Raw genomic sequence first — 19,817 nt, forward strand, 5'->3', positions numbered from 1 at the left:
GTGCGCGGGCAGAAGAGGCACGCTTGGTCGGCCCTGTCGAGCCAGTGCAAATGTGCGCGGAACTTGACCGCGCGGAGCATCACTTGGTAGACGAAGTCGGCGTACTTGGGTAAGATAGCGTCGGGTAGCCGGAGCTCGGCTGCGGCGGCTACGGCAGCAGGCGCCTCGTAGAAGTCTTCCTCTACGCCCAGGTGGCGGGTCGGTAGCTGCAAGCGCGTCCTTGGCGGGGCACGATGTCGGCGGGCTTCGGCGGGCGTCGTCAGGGACAACGAGTTTTATCTATTGTAATAGACGACCCACTTCAACAACAACAACGAGGCGCGCACAGACGCAAGTGACAACGACGACGGTGTCGGTTAGCGAGTAAGAGGTGGCGAGATGCACTGGACAACCCACGGCGCCGGAGCACACGCGATGATGTTGTTGTTGATGATGAAACGAGGTATTCTGCAGGAGCCCATTGAGACGGAGATGCATTTTGGTCGACGTCAGGAGCAGACTCAGTACTATCGAACGTCACGGTTTCGAAGCGCTTTCTTTGGCCGGCCGTGCCCCTTGCATGGAATTTCTCCGCGACGCATCCGAACACGAAGCTCACGACGCAGGTGGGGTCCACGAGCCGTGCATGGTGCCCAAGGAATCAGCTTTGCTTGTCGTTGACAAATTCTTTTACGTCGACCGGAATGGAGCTTGGAGCGTGACGCGTCATTTCTGTCGATGGAGCTCCGACCACCCCAAAGGTCTGCAGGGGAGCACGTCGCCAAAAGCAAACCGCGCACGCAAGTTCGACTCGACAAGAGGTCAAACCAAGGCCATAAAGTTTACAATGGATATTTAGGCCTAGGTCAAACGAAGCTCAAAAGAGTGACGAGGGACACTCGATTGCTACTGTATTCGACAAGGATGGACTACTAATACCGCAGCATCGATCCACATTCTGCGCTGTAGTGAGGACGACAGACAGTTGCTGAACGTTAGTCGTTGAATAATCAAAGTGAGATTTGTCGCGTCGACCGGCGCAGCCGTGTCAAGAAGATTTGGGCATCCAAGTCGAACGAAGCGAGGTGCCACCAGCCACCTCAAGCAGTTCTTCACTGTCAAGCACCAAACTGATATCTACCGTGTGCAACAAGATCACATGACAGCCACTAGCGGTCCGCCTTTGCTCGCTGAACACTCCGAAATGCAAACCAAGAGTGTATGCGCCATCGCACTGCATTCGAAGGCTTGACGCCTCCAGTCAAATGCCGTGGATGCCTCTCTCGTACATCGCCAGCAGCACGACGCATGCCAGAGATCGAATATGCCAACCATCGAGAAGAGACAATACCGAATCTGCCATCTATCCTGTGCACCAACATCAAGAATGCGTTCACCAGCCGTTTTCGCTTCAAGAACCAGTGCATCCGTTCTGAAATAATAATGTGACGTCCATTCGCAATTTTGTGTCCAGCCTTTGCGCAAAGCACATGTTACTACTACATCTGGGTCGTCCCCCAGCCGGCTCTAAATTTTGTGGTCGCCTGTTGGCGCTTGGGGTGCTTGCACCATGTAGCTGCGACGCCGAGAGCCATGGATCGCAGCGATAAAATGGCTTGTCGTCCTCGCATAGCGTCCCTGCCTCCGTGCTGGTGCTCGGCACCTCTCGTCGTTCGGGGCGAGCATCGTGCGTTCAATTCGGGCTGTTGGTTCAAATTTATGTCAATGACTACGTGCATCGACTATTCCTTCCGCGCGGGCTTTATTTGTGCTCGAGAATGCCAACATAAGTGGATAGTTGTCGTAGATTACAATGGATTGTGTTTATAATACACTACAGTACAATGCTAATGGGGTCGCAATAAATAGCCAGGCGACGCCTTATTTGGTCTCGCGCGAAGGGCTCGGCGGCTGGTTGCGGAACTCACGGACGTGCGGCGTGCACATGTTGAGCGTCTTGCCGAGGCGCTTGCAACCACTGACGGTGCACATCTTGTCCTTGCGGTGGATCTCGCAGAGACCGCCACCGCGGTCCGTGCGCACGCAGTCGTCGACTGTGCACGCCCGGCAGCCGCCGTGCTTCGCACACTTGTTGCCGCGCTGGGCGCCCTTGGTGCAGCCAGGCTCGAGGCAGCGCTTGCCGCCGCCGTGGGAGCGGCAGAAACCGCCGCCCTGCGAGCTCTTCTCGCAGCCGTTGAACTTGCAGCGGGCGCCGCCGCCATGGGCCTTGCAGAGGCCCTGGGACTGCGCGGCGTTGGAGCAGCCGTCGATCTTGCAGCACTTGCCGCCGCCGTGGCCGATGCAGTAGTTGCCGTTTTGGGCTTCCTTGACGCAGCCGTGCATGCAGCACTGCTTGCCGCCGCCGTGGCGCTTGCAGAAGCCCTTGGAGCGCACGTTGCGGTGGCAGCCTTCGGTCGCGCACGTCTTGCGTCTTGCCGGCTGCGGGAGGTCAATGTCAAAGTCGAACGAGTCGCGGTCGGTGCAGTTGCTAAAGTCGCTCGAGGACGCGCTGCTGGAGCGGAAGAGCGGCAGCGGCTCTGCGTACGACGAATGCGCGAGGTGGAGCGGCGCGAGCGGGTGGTCCAACGGGAGCACCATCATCGAGTGATGGTGGTCCATCGAGAAGGCGCTCGGAAAGGGGTCGTGGTCGAAGAGCGAGATGAGTTCGTGTTCGTTGAAGAGCGGGGTGGGGTGGAACCCGCCAAACGGGATCGGATCCAAGTAGCTCGGGATCGGGAACATTGGACACTGTGCGTGTGTCGAGAAAAATTAAAATGAACAGCAGCCCATGCGCTCGAAACGACGACGCCGGCGAAGGCGACGGAGGGAAGAAATCGTATGGCTGTCCCATTGACTGCCACCAGTTTGTGGCAGAGAGAGGGCAGTCTGCTGTACCTTGTATAGCGCCCGATGGAGAGCCACATGGCGTGATCCAAGCAACTGGTTTGGCCCATGAATTTTGGCTCGGCAAAGCCTCACCGCGAGATTCGCAATTATCCGTAGAGTGGGATGTTGCCTGCAGTGCAAGAAGAAGTAGAATGCTTCACCAACCGCCTGTTGGCCTGCGGGACAAAAGTGGTTTCTACACAGGTCATGCCCACGTTGGCTCTGGCGCCTCGGGGCCGCACACTAGCTCTGAATCCATTTGTATGGTACTCGAGTGTTGCACTGAAAAGTGTATATATCTTTGCAGCTGATTATCGTACAGTGTAGAGGCTGTCCGTTTCGAGTGGTCAGCGTGCAGCCGTGCATTTTGGACCATGGTATCAAGTCCGCCGAGCCCCATTTCGCGCAGAAGCCGTTCACCGAAGCGAGAACCACCGAGTGTGTTTCGCCGGACCGGGAGCAGCAATGCAAGAAAGCAGAATGGGGCGACCACCACAACTTCGAGACCATGACGCTATGTAGAGAATATACTAGTACGCCCGACTGCGCAGAGACGGCAGTTGACGCCGACCGCTTCATGGACTCATTTAATTCTTCCCAGACCGAGACAAAAATTGTGCCTTCACATCATATTTGAGAGAAAACACAGTAAGCCATCAGACATGTTCGCGCAGGAAATTTCGTTGAATCTCAATTTTCAATGAGATCGCAGACTTTGAGTTTAGCTTCCGCTTGTTCTGCAAAGCGCCGCAGCCTTATCGTGTACTAGTACCAGTACAGTGCACAAGGCGTAAATGTACAATGTACGAGCGCCGACGGCTGCACTACAGTAGTTCGCGGCGCTTTAGGAGCGGGTCGATTCTTCATCGTGGGCTCTTTTTCAAAGGATCCGAGGTGCTGCCTTAAATTTTACGCATCAAGCTTTCAATCCTCTTGGCCAGCACGACGCCGATGATCGCACCAGAGAAATACGAAGCCAAAACATGTCCCGCCGTGGCTTCAAGGAAGCGTTCTTGAAGTGCCCCTTGCTTCGCATATACGGCGGGTGGACCAAAATTCCACAACGCCTCTAGTACAAGCAGCTATCATTGGGCCCATTTTGCGGGTCTATGGTCTCGTATCCTGGTGCTGGTTCGCCATCAAAGCTGTCCGCAGTGCGTAAACCAGGTCAAGTGATTGTAGACATGGGCGACTTGTCTACAAGAAGGTCGTTTCTTTGCTTCGTGAAGCCACAGTACTCGGCACGCAGCGTGACTTATGTGCTTCCGAGGACGATCGTGCATCAACACACAACATATCAAATTACGAGGTGGTTGTGACACTGTCCAAGGCGCGGGTTTGGCTGCTGCGGTCGCTTGCACGACGCAATCAACTCGTCCCTTGGTTGCTTCTGACTCGGTCACCCAGGCGACCATCCATCGATCATGGCCAAGGTACACCCCTTGACCCTCGATGCTGCCCTTGTCAGCGCCGTCCCTGCGCTTGCCGAGCAGCCGTTGCGATACGCGTCAACACATGTTGCCATGAGGAGACAGCCCACCAATCGTAGCATGTTGAGCGACCGACGCACCCAGCAGTTGGGATCTGGATACGTGGGACTGAGTGAACACTAATGCAAGCATCGCATGGCGTCTTCGCCAGCGCTCACTTTCGGGTGGCGGCCCAAATTGCCTCTCCGGCGGCCAGTTCCGACGACCGCTTCTAATAAATCTATATTGGGCTAGAAAAGAAGGGCAGAACGACCACTGGTATTAGATGTAGCTACAGAAAATGACATGGCGTACATCCGAGATTCAACGCCGCGCGCGTTTGTGCAAAGACGCTCTCGAAACGAAGTTGTCTGCACTTGGCGTGGCCCATGTGGCGCCAACAATCTAGATATTGTCCGCGACCACACGTCCACAGAGACGCTGTCGGTTCACACCCTCCTGGTCGAGCTCCTGGTCGATTTTCATACAAACCCGCAGTGACTCTGGAATAATCCACGCCTTGAGATTATGTAGCAAAAGGAGCAACTTGCACAAGGTTGTCAGGAGGCACGCGGCATGGTCAGGAGGCCGGTTAAGCCGAGCCAAGTGGCCGCGCGACATGCCGCACGCTCCCGAGGTGTAACACGCCGATCGTAACAAACCCCAAGTTATATAACACACTCGACGATGTTGCCGACGCAACTGCTACTGCTCCCACGCAGTTCGGGTCATTTGCTCTTTTGCACAGCACCAACTACCACAATGCTTGCCGACATGTTCGACCCGATCCCATACGCAGCGACGGCTCTCAAGACCGAGTCGTTCGACACATACGAGCTCGACGAGCTCATCCAGCACACGAGCTTCATCGACGACGCGCAAGCCTACTACCCGTCGTACCCGCACCACTACATGCAAGCGGCCTACACGCCCTTCCAAGCCATTAGCTACCAGTGCTTGCCCGTCCCGCTCACGCGCACGACGACCGAGATGAGCGACTCGAGTGCGTGCACCGACCACGACCAGTACTGCCCACCGCGGAAGCTCTGCGCTGTCTTTGGCTGCCACCGCAACGTGCGCTCCAAGGGCTTTTGCAAGCGCCACGGCGGCGGCAAGCAGTGCTGCATGCACGGCTGCGTCAAGGAAGCCCAAAACGGCAACTACTGCATCGGCCACGGCGGCGGCAAGTGCTGCAAGATCGACGGCTGCTCCAACGCCGCGCAGTCCCAGGGCCTCTGCAAGGCCCATGGCGGCGGCGCCGCTGCAAGTTCAACGGCTGCGAGAAGAGCTCGCAGGGCGGCGGTTTCTGCCGCTCCACGGCGGCGGCAAGCGCTGCCTCGAGCCTGGCTGCACCAAGGGCGCCCAGCGCGGCAACAAGTGTGCGAAGCACGGCGGCTGCCGGACGTGCACGGTCGACGACTGCGTGCGCACGGACCGCGGTGGCGGTCTCTGCGAGATTCCACCGCAAGGACAAGATGTGCACCGTCAGTGGTTGCAAGCGCCTCGGCAAGACCATGGGCATGTGTACGCCGCACGTCCGTGAGTTCCGCAACAAGTTTCCGACGCCGTCGCTGTGAACGGAGTAGCGATTGTAGAAGTATATTTATGAAATCTAGATGCATTTTTTACATATCCGTCGTGCAAGATTCCTCCGCGTGCCCGGCTCTGCAACCAAGATGCCAACACGAGTATCCGTAGGATCGCGTAGCATACTAGCTTTGATTTTGGACCACAGCGCCAAAAGGTGTCTGCAGTACAACGGATTGATGAGCTTGGTGTTCCGGCAACTTGTTTGTTGACGGACGAGGGGACAGGTGTTGTCCGTATGCGAGGTGGTTCCAGGGCGCTACTAATCGGAAAACATATGGTACCCGGCAAAGGAACAGTTGACCTTGCAACCGGCGTGGCAGCGGCTATGGTTTTATCCAACGTCATCCAGTGCACGGTTGCATTTCCAGTCCCCACTTCTCTGGCATTTGCGCAATACGTGGTTTCGCTGTCGAGTTTCGTCTTGTAATCGGTGCATAGCGCCGAACGCGCCACATCGTTTGGATATTTCTTCGCCGCACCCCTCTCTCAACCGCAAACCGCAAGACTGGTCAGTAAACTATAAGAAGGCTACTTGGTGAAAGGGATGAGTCACAAGCTGAGTCATTGGTGTACTAGTATGTCAGAGCAAGGCCTCGGGCAGCGGCGCCGAGAGGCAATATAGGTCATAAGAGCTGTCGGCTTGGCTCGCCGGTTCGAACCCGCGTGAACCATATCAACGGGAACGGACAGGCGACGACGAACGCGTGTGCGCTCGCCTTATCGGAGCGTCGCACACTTCTTTTCGCGACGCACAGCGGAAAGACTCACGAGGTGGACAAGTTGATGATGGACGACATGGCTGCGGCTCGTGTACTGCTTCTTTTCTTACCGTGGACGCGCGTCTACATGACTAATCCATCATGGACAGTGAATTCTATGGATGTGACACAAATGTGTCGCGGCGTGGACTCGACTTGATGCGTGGGTACTTCTGGCTACTACCCCGTGCAAAGAAGGCAGTGTACACTACGCATGCATATCGATTCGTCAAGCGATGTACAAGTGCAGTAGGTTTCAACGCTAGGTACATGCACCGCCATTTCTCTGGCGGAATGTCGACCAACATGCTTGTTTGTATTTGTGATATGCGGCTACGGTCGATGCATTCAAACACAGTGCAGCCTGCGACCGTTGCCGCTTAACAGCCACGCGTCGTTGCTCGGGTCCCCCGCCTTGCTGCCTTGGATGCTAGGTGAACCCACCAATCAGAAGGTTTAACCCTGTCTGCGCATCAGAAGACGTGCGTCGAATGCGTGTACTTTTCTTGCAGCCTGTCGTCATGATGCAGAGCCGACGCGCCATCCAGATATCAGGATACGCCTAGCTGGTGTCTTTATCGAATCAGCGTGGAAGCGTGGGTGTCGGCGGCTAGGGCTCTGTCCATCGATGTGGCTGCGTCAAACGAACGCCAAGCGAGAGGCTATATTGTCGACCGCTCCATGTTTCTCGGGCAAGTGGTCTGACGACCCACACAACAACGCCAAGTGCAAAGTGTGAAACACGTTCGAAACGCTCGCCACACATTGATTTTTAAAGTTGTCTAGTGGTTCACTCTATAATTTTATTGTACAATACTCTAATGACGATTTACACCAAGCGGGCGCTGGACTTAGTGTGCGTCTTGGGCTCGAAAGTCGCGAATATGGGGCGTACACAAGCCAAGGCTCTTGCCGAGGCGCTTGCAGCCGGCGACTTTGCACATTTTTCCTGGCGGTGGATCTCGCAGAGGCCGCCGCCGCGGTCGGTCCGGTTGCAGTCGCCGATCGTGCACGTCCGGCAGCCGCCATGGCGTGCGCACTTGTTGCCGCGCTGGGCGCCCTTCATGCAGCCGTCTTCGTTGCAGCGCTTGCCACCGCCATGGGCCCGGCAGAGTCCGCCGCCTTGCGAGCTCTTGTCACAGCCTGCGTACTTGCAACGCGCACCGCCGCCATGGGCCTTGCAGAGGCCTTGGGACTGCGACGCATTCACGCAGCCGTCGATTTTGCACGACTTGCCGCCGCCGTGGCCGACGCAGTAGCTGCCGTTCTGGGCTTCCTTGCCGCAGTTGGCGACAATGCACTTTTTGCCGCCGCCATGGCGCTTGCAGACGCCGCGTGACCGCACCGCGCGGTGGCACTCGGGCACGGAGCACACCTTCTTGGCGAGCGCGTCGCCGTCTTCCGAGTCCGTGCCAAAGCTCACGCTGCTGCAGGTGCTGAGCGACCGCGCGGGTCGAACGGGCGGCAGGTCGGCGGTGGCCGAGACGCAAATCATGATGGGCTCGATCGTCATTGCCTCGAACGTCGAGCACTGATGATCAAAGAGGTCGTTCAAGAACGCGACGTCGCCCAAAAGCACGACGGGTGGCCGACCTGACTCGAAAGGAATCGGCTCGTACTCGTGGTAGCAGTCGGGGATCGGTGGCAACATGAGGCGTGCTGAATAGGTGCAGATCGTGGAAAATCCAAGTGTGAGGGAAACATCATCATGCAGACCGCGCAAACGACGTGCGCTGCGTCACGGCAGGTGGCGCCAACCACGTGGGACGCCGTAACTCGCCGCGCTGGCTCACCGCGGTGTGGGTTCGTTTAGCCAACGACAAAAAAGGTAGAAAGAAAAACGCTTGAAAACCAACTGCCGTCAAGCGACACATATCTGTACCATAACGGACAAGCACATTTCCATAAGACGCGGACGTTTCTCACCACGTCCACAAGGCAAAAAGATGCGGAATTTCTCAAAACGCCGACGCGGCGCGCGTCAAGAAGGTTCGGCCTGCGTCATCGACGACGTCGGATGTCTTCAAAGCCGACACGCGCAGGAGCCTCCTCCTCCTCCTCCTCAAAATGGCACACACTCCTCGCTTCGTGTCCTTGCTTGTATTGCAAGAACACAGCGTGTCCATGTTTAAAAGCTGCGGAAGCTCCTGGTGCATGTTCATGTAGCTCGCGCCAACGAGACGGTTTTCGGATGCTCCTTGATTGCGTGGAGTGCTCTCCGCGATGTACAGCGCCGAGCGTCTATGACTCGGCGTGGGTCGACGGTGAGCAGGAGAAATGTACCATGGATGCAGCGTTGTGGCACCGGAAGACCGTTAGCGAGCAACAGCCGTCTACGACAGACGCTTATGCATACAACCTACAGTGTACACTGTATATCGGTGAAGGAGTCACCAGTCTGAAGAGAACCTTGCGCAAAGCCAGGTTGACGTGGCAGCTCGACGATTTGGGCGCCAAATAATTCACGGCACCCAATACGCAGCATCGAACGGCGTTGTCGCAGACGTGCAAGATCACTCGGCCATGTCTGCAGCTCATTATTGCTTGAGATTATATGTCAAGCGCTCTCCAAGATAGTAGGAAGCACAGCGAGTGCGCGCCATGCAAAGAAACCAAGAAAAGGGGCATACAAAGGTGCACTTGACGTTGGCGATCTATTCAGAGCGTTAAAAGAGCCATCGTGAGGAGAGTGCTTTCTACCTCAGACTCCAATCGGCCATCTAAAGAGGCTCTTCGAAACCAGCAATCTCAAGTGCAGTAGCCTCTGTGAGTCGCCCCTTTGACAGCGTCTCGAATGCCGTTTGCAAATCTAACCGGATCCGGATAAAGATTTGCCGCGCGATCTTCAGGATCCAACACCAGCCTGGCGATATGCGGCGATCGTTCGATGAGTTTCGAAGCGAGGCCTGCACTTCGCCAATACATGTTTGTACTCGTTTGAAAATTACAGTCTTGAGAAGACCTGCGGAGACTTTTATGGTCACAAGTGGCTGGAGGTCGCGATGCAGGGTGTTTGGTAGCGTATCCATGGTGCGGCCGCTCAGTCACGGTGCAACGCGAAACTCAGTGGCGTTTACAGGACCATCGTCAAGCCAGCGTTCGACGTTGTCCAGCAGGCTGTCTTATTCGATCGCACCTTTAATCTCCTTCCGGATGGAGAATCCGCTATGATATGCAGAGGTTAACAGCGTCGTCCGGGAGAAATAGAGACGCCGCTTTTTCCAGCGTTCGGGTCGCTGGCATTTCATCGTTGTGTCGATCGCTCGAGGTTGACGCTTTGCTTGATTTCAATGTCGCCTTTTCCATCCAACTTTTTATTTCAGAGAAATACAAAATGCATAGTACTCGTTCGTACCTGTTGCATGTTTTGGCGCGATGCTCCTGAAGTTGATCTGGTCCTGTCCCGGGGAAAACGTAGCAATAGTCTTGGATTCTGCCGTCTTCAGCGTTCAGCGTGGACGAGGTACGGATTCGGTTGCAAGGCGTATCTGGTGCTCATAGCGGTGCGGCGCCAGCCCCAGGGTCCTCAATTGCTCGATCAACTAAAATACCCCATGACCGATAGTCCGCGAGGACCCTTCAAAGAGTCTACCTGCTTTCGCGGTTGCATTCCTCATTTGGTTCCGCGCCGCGGGAACGGTCCGTGACCCGCCTGTACACCGATGATTACTAGACGATACGTGCAAGAAATATGGTTCAATGCCTTGTAGTCGACGGTACATTGAGATGCTTCGAACGTACTTGACATATCCCTTCGCCTTCGTTAATCCCGACCGTCGGCGATCTCGCAACGGGTTGTATCGCCCCATGGTCGTGTTTGTGTTCTCGCCTTGTGCACCTGCGTCCGTTGCACGTTTCGCGCCAAGGTCATCACCAGGTAGTAGGGAACACGCGTACGGTCGCACCGCGCGATCGAGCCCCCCTTTACGCGTGCATATACGTGCCCTAGCTCGCCGACGCGCCGCCATCCTATGCGCGGGTCGTCTATTCACACGGCGCGCTGTAGTTCAATAAAATGTTGGGCGGTCAAAAGAAAGAATGCTCAGTTTGAAAAGATGGCTAAATATATGGTACGGTGTCTAAAATTGCTTCGACGAGTTCGCAGACGTGGCGCGGAGCTCGCGGATGTGGTGCGTACACATGCCCAGGCTTTTGCCGAGGCGCTTGCAGCCGACGGCTTTGCACATGCGCTCTTTGCGGTGGATCTCGCAGAGGCCACCGCCGCGGTCGGTCCGGTTGCAATCGCCGACCGTGCACGTCCGACAGCCACCGTGGCGTGCGCACTTGTTGGCGCGCTGCGCGCCTTTTGTGCAGCCGACTTCGTTGCAACGCTTGCCACCGCCATGGGCCCGGCAGAGACCACCGCCTTGGCTACTCTTATCGCAGCCAATGACTTTGCAGCGGGCGCCGCCGCCATGGGCCTTGCAGAGACCGTGAGACTGCGCCGCGTTGACGCAGTTGTCGGCACGACACGCCTTGCCGCCGCCGTGCCCAACGCAGTAGTCACCGTGTTGGGCCTCCTTGCCGCAGCCGGCAAAGGCACAGCGCTTGCCACCGCCGTGGCGCTTGCAGACGCCGCGGGACCGAACGACGCGGTGGCAGTCGGTGACCGAGCACGATTTCTTGACACCGTCGACAACCGCCAGCTCTAATGCGTCGACATACATGGCGTGCGGGGAGACCACGGTAGTGGCGGTGGTATAGTCGGTCGCAAAGTCGGATACATGCTCGAGCTTGATGTCGCACGAGTGTGCGTCCAGCGCCAAGAGGTCGAGAAGGAACGCGTCCTCGTGCAGCATCACCAACGGTGCATGATAAACCGCTTCAAATGGGATGGGTTCGATCGTGGGCTGCATCGCCCGAATTGTCAAGTGAGCGTTTTTATACTCGCGACCGTAGCCACGTGGTAGTGTCTCTGTGCGCCAGCTTGAAACCGAATGGAGACCAAATGTTGCCATTTGACGGTGCATAGAGACCCCGTCAAGAGCCGGTCTCACGACTTCCAGCGCGAACCAGCAGCATGTCTTGCACATGCCTCATGGTGGCAGAGAGGTACCGGTACCGCTGGAGCGGGATGAGACGACAGTGGCCCTCGCGATGACGAGCGCGGTGTCGTATGGACCGCCTTTGCCTGTTGGTGCCCTTGAGGGGGATTTGGAGCGCATGCTTCCACAGCGTTTCGTCCACAAGCAACATTGACGGAGGACGCAATCGAAGTTAATACATAGCAGTGTGTGATATTACATCCACCTTGTCGACGCGGTAGTGGGTATTGCGCGGGTGGGTTGATCCGAAGCGCGTTACGCCGACGTACGTGAACCGCGAGCATGTATAGAGATGGGTGTAATAGCCGTCGAACTTGGATACGACGTGTCCCTTGGTACCCTTCCTGTGCTACCACACGGCGCGGACACCTAGAGTAATCGCTTTAAAGCTGTCGAACGACGGACCAACGATCCCACCCTGTATGTCATTCGTCCCACGCACAGTACTTGTGGCGTTAACACATACCTGTTCTGGCTTCCGGTAGAAATCTGTAGAAATCCACACGCACAACAACAAAGACGTGACACCAACTGACGGCTTTCCAGAAAAGTAAGCGTCCCGTCAGCGCCAAGCACAATGATCGCCCATCTTACAAAGGGTTGCACATTGCGGGCGTTATACAATCGATTTCGAATCGTCGTCAATTACAACAGCGCTGGCTTCCTCGCGGCGCAAAACTCGAACAAGTGGAGGCTCTCGACGGCTTCCGTGTCTCTGTCGTTGCTCACCACGAGGCACGGCCTTCGATGGACCATAAAAAGGCCTCCGCCACATTGCCGACGCACTGGGCACTGGAAATGAATGCAGTATGGGTCCCTCATACGATGTGGATACTAACCCTTAAACTATTGTCTCAGTCGTCACCCGTGTCGTGTGCGCTTCGTGTAGTTGAGAGTGTTGCCGCCGCCAGCTTGTTGTCGACGATTGGAGCCTGAACGATTGACGCTTGAAGGGTCGAAAAGAACGACGCCCATGCGATATGTCGGCTTGAATGGAAACACAACACTGCGTCCCAGGCCACAGTTCCAGCAGAGCTCGCGAGGGCACTCGTGTGGCGCAGCGTGTGGCGTCCGTCATTGAAGCGAAAAGAGTCTGCATATGATGAGTATCCATCCACCGGTGACGTCGTCGTCGTCCGTGTGGGGGCACGAGCCATGATGATGCGTCGGAGCACTGGCTTTGCAAACGACTATTCGAGTCAGAGCGCTGCCGGCAGTGCCAATAGAGAGGCAAGTTTCGGCGAGTTTGCGTGTCATCGCGTATCGACGCGGCTCGCGTCATTAACGCCGCGTATTCTTTTGTGGTTGCTTCCAACAGGATTCGGTCGAGGCGCCGCGAGCGACTCCAGACCGACCAGTCTTTTGTCGCACGCGATACCAGTACTTACTTGCGTCCTCGCACCTATCCTTTGGTGATGCACGGGTCATGTGACTCAAGTGTGGGTACACACTGTTCGCTGAATCCTTCTCTCGTCGAAATACGTCCTCTTCAATGCTTCAACTATTAGAACGAGCAAGCGTGAATCCACTCTTCCACCCCCGTGTGGACAGTCGCGGCACAGGTACGTCAGTGCGTTTTGGTGCTTGAGCGTAAAATGGTGTCGATCCGGGCGCATTTCTTGAGGGAGCCAGGGAGCCATTGTATGGATCTGGACTGGATCCCATACACTCAACTATCACTTGTTTACATTTGTTTTAGCGCATAACTTGGCGCTTGTATCGACGAGCCTTCTTGGGGGCGACCGTTCGCAGCTGACACCGAATATTATGTAGTAGCCGAGTCGACGAAGCCTGTACTAAAATGCAAGTACAACGACGACGACGGGCCCATCCAAGTGATGATGGGCGGCCACATGGTCTGCACTTCGGCACTAGCCACTGTCTCCCAAAGCCGGTCGCCGGAACCAGACGCGATGACGTCGAGAGTACATATTTCATTTCGACCGGTGCCATGCACATGGATCCCATTCCGTTCGAATCCGTCGCGCGCGGCATCGCATTCGAGGATGTGCGCATGCTACACGAGCTCTTTCTCGAGCCTGAGAGCGAGACGCAGCGGGTCGCCCTGCACCGCGCCGTGAGCATCTCGAGCAGCCAAGGCGGTGCGACGGACGCCGAAGACAGCCCGGTACCAAAACGCAACTGCAAGATCCATGGCTGCCACCGCGTCGTTCGGTCGCGGGGCGTCTGCAAGCGCCACGGTGGTGGCAAGAAGTGTACCTTTCCCGACTGTACCAAAGAAGCCCACAATGGTCTTCTCTGTGTCGGCCATGGTGGCGGCAAGAAGTGCAAAATTGACGGCTGCGTCAACGCGGCGCAGTCCCAAGGCCTCTGCAAGGCCCATGGTGGCGGCGCCCGTTGCAAGGTGCCGGCATGCGACAAGAGTTCGCAAGGCGGCGGACTCTGCCGAGCCCATGGCGGTGGCAAGCGCTGCAATGAAGTCGGCTGCATGAAGGGCGCCCAGCGCGGTCACAAGTGCTCAAAGCACGGCGGGTACCGCACGTGCACGGTCGGTGATTGCACGAGGACAGACCGTGGGGGTGGGTACTGCGAGATCCACCGCAAGGAGCAGACGTGCGTCGTCGCAGGATGCCAGCGGCTAGGAAAGAGCCTTGGGATGTGCACACCGCATCTGCGTGCGTATCGAAGCCAGCGACCAAGCGAGCTCGCCCACCGTCTGTAATCGAGTACCTGTACTACAAATGAAGTTGATGAAATGAGTTTTGAACCTGCTATTCTTTTAGATAGAGAATTTCCTTCACTAGAGTACATGAAAAGAGGATTTCTTATTGTGCTGTCGAGGCAATGCCGTTGCGTTTTTCGAGGAGCGTTAGTGGCACGGTATTGTGCGTGACAGTAGCCCGGAAATGAAGCTGTCAACAAGTATCTCCATGTCTGCAAAGTTTCGTGCCGAATATCCTAGTATGTGGCACTTTGTACTCGCACCTGAGAGGACGTCAACGGGCTTGTTAAAACCTCTATACCCTTATAGGTTATTAGATAGCACAGGGTAGACCAGCACAGACACAAGATAGATCCATGCATTGGCGCGAAACGATCTGGGGGGCGCCACCTCTCGGCCACCCGATGAGGCTAACATGGTGACTGCCATTCCCTAAAGTAAGTCGAAATGGGAAAGGTCGCGAAGAGGCCTTTGGGTTTTCTACGATACGTCTGAAGAACAAGTCGCGCCCGGTCCCAGACAGGGGTACATAATATGTACCCCTGGTCCCAGATGACCGGTTGCTGGCTCCCGACCGACCCCACCCAACCAGCACCACAATATTGACCACGACTACCACACGGTGTTTGAAGCGCATCGCGCATCGAGCACGAACGTATCGAGCATCAAAGCACCGAAAAACAGTCGAACCGAATCCGATCAGACTTTTAGTGTGTTCTCGTAAGTGGAGAACACAGAGCGCTTGTTTGTACTCTGCTTGGCGCAAGGAGCGACTCGGTTCGGAGAAATGCTACAAAGCCGCCAACCTGATAACCGCGCATTACCATCTTCTCAGCGTATCCGGTCGCTCCACGTCGCAGTTGGAGGACGAAGGGGCTCTGCAATGCACTCGACACATTATTGTGACGCTCATCTAAGCCCGCCAACTGTCATTCCTGGTATCGTGATCTGAAACTCATCGAGAAGGAGGAGTTGACTGTGCGTGGTCTTTTTGTGGAAGGGCAATTTCAAATCCTCGACAGAGGCTCTGCCACGTCACTTTTGACGAAATCTGGCACACCACTACAATAATGTAATACGTTCGGTTCAGTCGTCGGAGCGGGCGAAGGTTGATTCAATTTCTGTACTTCAGCCTGTGCGAAGGCTGTAACCACGATGTGACGGGCTTGGTTCGTACTGTTGAGTGGTTCGCGCATCTTGCGTCGACAGTCTTTCTTGCACGAGTGGGCGTGGAGAAGGCGATGACACAGGACTCACGTCTCGTCGCTCCATCTCCTTCTAGGTACTGATAGCTGTACTAGTACTAGTACTGATGTATACTCGAGTCCGCCGCAACATCGAAATCATGCATGTTCTTGGCGAATGCAGAAGCATTACTACATGAAGCAATCGAAGCCAGCGTCTGCTTTATAGGAAGAGCACGTGCATGCAGCAGTCGCCTCCATCAGCCTTGTCAACCTATCGTCCCAGCTAGTCATGATTTATTCGGATTCCCTGCGGTCAATCTCTAGTTCATTTATGTTGATTTTACATCAATGCACGCGGCCGATGGCATGTTATTCAATTCAACGACAACAACACAGAGAATGGTAACGGGTCACTGGCATCGGGTGTTTACGTCGTGCTCTACACGCCATCATAATGAGGACGCCCCTTGGTGTCCGGACCAATTCCACCGCTGGGATCCAAAACGTCATTTCTGTCAAAAGACCACGTGGCAGCAGACGTGGCAGGCTCGGTCACTGGACTGCGGTGGTAATTTGCTTCGTTTCAAGGCTCATGGTTTTGCCACATGGGTCAACCTGTAGAGACTCCTCGTCCACTTTCTTGTCAGCATTGGATTGCCCCAGATACTGGGTGCTATTTCGATGCACTGGGTCTATGCGCTGAATGAGAAGGCTGGCAGCCCATCGAGCTCCCGATCGTCGGCACCGTCGTCGTCCTTATTTCTATCCCGTCCTACTATTGACCTTGCCGATCATGGGGTACGTTGTTTGTGTACCTCATTTTGGGGGTACCAATAGCAGATAGAATGTTGATCGCATGGCTACTACACCTGTACCACACACCCCATCAAAAGTATCTCCATTCCATACCAGTTGGCATGCCTCACCAGATCGAAGCTTCGTCTGGGCCCGCGTGGGATTTTGAATCCATTAAAAGCATCTGGTGGGCGATGGGAGTTGCAAATCGCAGCAGTCATTTTTGCTTTTCCTTCCAACGATCCCTTTATGTCGTACTACAACATGAGCAGCGTCTATGAGCCGCGCCTTCTCGAACCGATTCCGTTCAACCCGAGCTTGAACATGATGCCGCTTTTGAGTGCCTATGACCTCTGGGCACTCGCTGACTGCCACTTGGAGGACACGGACGACTCGATGACGACCGACGAGGAAGATGGTCGCTTCAGCGTCGCCTCGACCCTCTCGACCCTCTCGACCGACTTGGACGAGTCCACCGACCACGACCGGAAGCACTGCGCGGTATTTGGCTGCTCTAGCCCGGTCCGCGCCCGCGGCTTGTGCAAGCGCCATGGCGGCGCCCGTGTCTGCGCCGTGCCGACGTGTGCCAAAGAAGCGCAGAACGGCCAATTTTGCATCGGCCACGGCGGCGGCAAGTGCTGCAAGGTCAGCGGCTGCTCCAACGCGGCGCAGTCCCAAGGTCTCTGCAAAGCCCACGGCGGCGGCTCCCGCTGCAAGCACCTTGGCTGCGAACGCAGTAGCCAAGGCGGCGGGTTCTGTCGCTCCCACGGCGGCGGCAAGCGCTGTGACGTGCCTGGCTGCACCAAGGGCGCTCAGCGGGGCACGAAATGTGCCAAGCATGGCGGCTGCCGGTCGTGCACACTGCCGGGCTGCACACGCACGGACCGCGGTGGCGGCCTCTGCGAGATCCACCGCAAGGACAAGACGTGCGTTATCGAAGGCTGCAAGCGGCTCGGCAAGACGCTTGGCATGTGCACGCCGCACGTGCGTGAGCAGCGCCATAGCGGGCTCCAAGCGCTTCTCATGTAAACCGTATCCTGTGTAAACCTATATTTAATGTAATCTTGCGTACGACAACCAATGAACAACCATTATTGTCGCGATTAAGCGGTGGATACTCGTTCTCTTCTTGCGGCTCGTATCTCGTGCTGCATCACCCGTGTATGTGCGACGGACATCTGGTCTAGTTGCAATGCAAACGCATGGCGTCCCGATCAGATTCGAGTGAACGGTGTCGATCACATAGGCATGTCTCGACGCCCGGCGTCACATTTGATGTTGTTGTACTAGGATGGATTCCTTGACGACCTTGTATTTTTACGTTCCAGGCACCCGTGCCACTTCGGAACGACCACCCATTCGAGTGCAGTTGATTTGTTTTCGTTGGCGATGCAGGACCTGATATCTCGCGACCATCTCGTGTCGAGCCGTTGCAATGGACGTGGGTCATCCCGACGACAGGCATCCCGGCACAAGTAGAGACGTGGTAGCTTGAAGCAGCAGACCAAGTGCTGGTGTCAACTCCCAGCGCTACGTATGCGAAAGCTTTGAGTTCGTTTTGGAGAATATGTGATTGCAACCCGGACACGATGGAATGATTTAGAAGCAGCGGACTGAAGACAACAAGTATTAGGATACCAGAAGGTAGGGCGGGGCCAAAGTGATACGAGCTGTTACCAGCGAGGTATGCAGCACCGTGCATCCATTGCGCGGAGACAATAAGGGTACGGAGAACGCATGCATTATGTAATATAACCGTCATCTTGCCTGACACCCCAAGATACACCGGTACTAAGTAATAGACTACCGGTACAGTCTGTCGGCGTACTGACCACAGATCGGCGACTTTACGGCACGTCTTCGATGTGGGCAGAGGCAGCTGGCAGAGGCACCCACCCAGACCAACGTTGCACAAGGCAGATGTTGTTTCGACATGACAGCCCAATACCGCATAGCCTTCAATCCCGAATCTGCTCGCCGTCGAAATGGCTGACCTTCGCCTCGAGCCGATCCCGTTCACGGCAGCGCCGTGCACCGAGATCCCATACCCACTCGTGGTCGACTACCTCGCGACGCTGCTACGACCGTCGTCGCCTACGCACCCCGTGGAGTCATTCGAGTTTAGATCCAGCAATGCCTCAAGCCACGCAACGGACGTTGAGGGTGATGATGGGCCAGTCGCCCGCCGGCGGATCTGCCGGCACCCGGGCTGCGCCAGCCACGTCCGGTCCAAGGGCTACTGCAAGCGCCATGGCGGCGGGCGGCTCTGCAGTGTGCTGTCGTGCGACAAGGAGGCACAGAACGGCCAGTTCTGCATCGGCCACGGTGGCGGCAAGAGCTGTCAAGCCATTGGCTGCTCGAACGCGGCGCAGTCCCAGGGCCTTTGCAAAGCCCACGGTGGCGGCTCGCGCTGCAAGCACCTTGGCTGCGACCGCAGCAGCCAAGGCGGCGGTCTCTGCCGCACCCACGGCGGTGGCAAGCGTTGTGACGAAGACGGGTGCACCAAAGGCGCCCAGCGAGGCAACAAGTGCGCCAAGCACGGCGGCTGTCGAACCTGCTCGGTTCTCGACTGCCCACGCACCGACCGCGGCGGTGGCCTCTGTGACGTCCACCGGCGCAGCAAGACATGCCGGATTCCCGAGTGCAAGCGCCTTGGGAAGACCATGGGCATGTGCACAGCACACATGCGCGAGCACCGCGACCGAACGTTTAAAGTCGAGTCGTGATGCACGCCGAGTACTAGTATTTAAGTATCATAACCTAAGCCACATTCTTTGCAAGATTCTTTTGGAGGTATACATCCTCATGGCTGCAATAGGTTGACGGCGTCGTCACTGTACCGTCATTACAGCCTACTGTATGAGGACCTCACAGATCTGCGGCGCGTGTATGTCCGGTGCAAACGTCATTCGGGATAGAGCGTGGGCTAATCTGCGTTGGTTATTCGAATGAACGTCCGGCAGCTATCTATCAATCAATCTATCTATCAATCAATCAATCTATCTATCAATCAATCTACAGTGTTGGTCAAAATAAAGGCGCACCCCTTTACAAAATATTTCCGGAAAAAGTCATCAGATTTTCTGTACGATTTAACTCTTTATATGTAATACCTCTGAAGGAGCATAAACCGGTCATCTGGCGCACCCGATAAGATGATGGGGTGAGCGCCAAGGATGCCATGGCCCCGGTTCGAAGCCCGTTATTGTCACACTTTTGAAGCGCCACTGCTGCTAACTTTTTTATGTGCTGTTGTCCAGGAAGCAGAGAGAAGAGAGAAGAGAAATTTTAGCATTGTGTCTATGTTGGCCTAGACAACATGCTTGGGGATAGCCTTCGCAAAGGCAGACTTTATGGCATCCTCGCTAATGTCGTCCCACGCGGCAATAGCGCGCTTGATGACGGCCATGCGCTTTTCCGCGGGA

General features: G+C 56.0%; 7 protein-coding genes across 7 annotated transcripts; 4 read left to right on the top strand and 3 right to left on the bottom strand.

Annotated features, from left to right (window-relative positions):
- Positions 1 to 1,769: 1,769 nt before the first annotated feature.
- SPRG_01583 (hypothetical protein) lies at positions 1,770 to 2,736 on the bottom strand. Its single transcript, XM_012339789.1, has one exon. The coding sequence runs from the start codon at positions 2,719 to 2,721 to the stop codon at positions 1,861 to 1,863; it is 861 nt and encodes a 286-aa protein (XP_012195179.1). The 5' UTR covers positions 2,722 to 2,736; the 3' UTR covers positions 1,770 to 1,860.
- A 2,332-nt stretch (positions 2,737 to 5,068) lies between these two features.
- Positions 5,069 to 5,911, top strand: SPRG_01584 (hypothetical protein; the record flags this gene model as incomplete). Its single annotated transcript, XM_012339790.1, has 3 exons — positions 5,069 to 5,601; positions 5,630 to 5,811; positions 5,834 to 5,911. The coding sequence occupies exons 1-3, from the start codon at positions 5,097 to 5,099 to the stop codon at positions 5,909 to 5,911; spliced, it is 765 nt and encodes a 254-aa protein (XP_012195180.1). The 5' UTR covers positions 5,069 to 5,096.
- Positions 5,912 to 7,511: 1,600 nt separating this feature from the next.
- On the bottom strand, positions 7,512 to 8,333 carry SPRG_01585 (hypothetical protein; the record flags this gene model as incomplete). The annotated part of the gene is made up of 1 exon (XM_012339791.1): positions 7,512 to 8,333. The coding sequence occupies one exon, from the start codon at positions 8,331 to 8,333 to the stop codon at positions 7,512 to 7,514; it is 822 nt and encodes a 273-aa protein (XP_012195181.1).
- Positions 8,334 to 10,700: 2,367 nt separating this feature from the next.
- Positions 10,701 to 11,537, bottom strand: SPRG_01586 (hypothetical protein). Its single transcript, XM_012339792.1, has one exon. The coding sequence runs from the start codon at positions 11,479 to 11,481 to the stop codon at positions 10,762 to 10,764; it is 720 nt and encodes a 239-aa protein (XP_012195182.1). The 5' UTR covers positions 11,482 to 11,537; the 3' UTR covers positions 10,701 to 10,761.
- A 2,141-nt stretch (positions 11,538 to 13,678) lies between these two features.
- On the top strand, positions 13,679 to 14,410 carry SPRG_01587 (hypothetical protein; the record flags this gene model as incomplete). The annotated part of the gene is made up of 1 exon (XM_012339793.1): positions 13,679 to 14,410. One exon carries the CDS (start codon positions 13,679 to 13,681, stop codon positions 14,408 to 14,410), a length of 732 nt encoding a protein of 243 aa, XP_012195183.1.
- Positions 14,411 to 16,656: 2,246 nt separating this feature from the next.
- On the top strand, positions 16,657 to 17,478 carry SPRG_01588 (hypothetical protein; the record flags this gene model as incomplete). Its single annotated transcript, XM_012339794.1, has 1 exon — positions 16,657 to 17,478. The coding sequence occupies one exon, from the start codon at positions 16,657 to 16,659 to the stop codon at positions 17,419 to 17,421; it is 765 nt and encodes a 254-aa protein (XP_012195184.1). The 3' UTR covers positions 17,422 to 17,478.
- An 847-nt stretch (positions 17,479 to 18,325) lies between these two features.
- SPRG_01589 (hypothetical protein) lies at positions 18,326 to 19,183 on the top strand. Its single transcript, XM_012339795.1, has one exon. The coding sequence runs from the start codon at positions 18,378 to 18,380 to the stop codon at positions 19,116 to 19,118; it is 741 nt and encodes a 246-aa protein (XP_012195185.1). The 5' UTR covers positions 18,326 to 18,377; the 3' UTR covers positions 19,119 to 19,183.
- Positions 19,184 to 19,817: the final 634 nt, after the last annotated feature.

The sequence above is a fragment of the Saprolegnia parasitica genome (assembly GCF_000151545.1).
Source record: "Saprolegnia parasitica CBS 223.65 unplaced genomic scaffold supercont2.3, whole genome shotgun sequence".
Taxonomy (NCBI): domain Eukaryota; phylum Oomycota; class Saprolegniomycetes; order Saprolegniales; family Saprolegniaceae; genus Saprolegnia; species Saprolegnia parasitica.

Bases quoted from the DNA above. Each gene is read 5' to 3' on its own strand.
- SPRG_01583 (XM_012339789.1), bottom strand. From the start codon at position 2,721: ATGTTCCCGATCCCGAGCTACTTGGATCCGATCCCGTTTGGCGGGTTC.
- SPRG_01586 (XM_012339792.1), bottom strand. From the start codon at position 11,481: ATGCTGCACGAGGACGCGTTCCTTCTCGACCTCTTGGCGCTGGACGCA.
- SPRG_01589 (XM_012339795.1), top strand. From the start codon at position 18,378: ATGGCTGACCTTCGCCTCGAGCCGATCCCGTTCACGGCAGCGCCGTGC.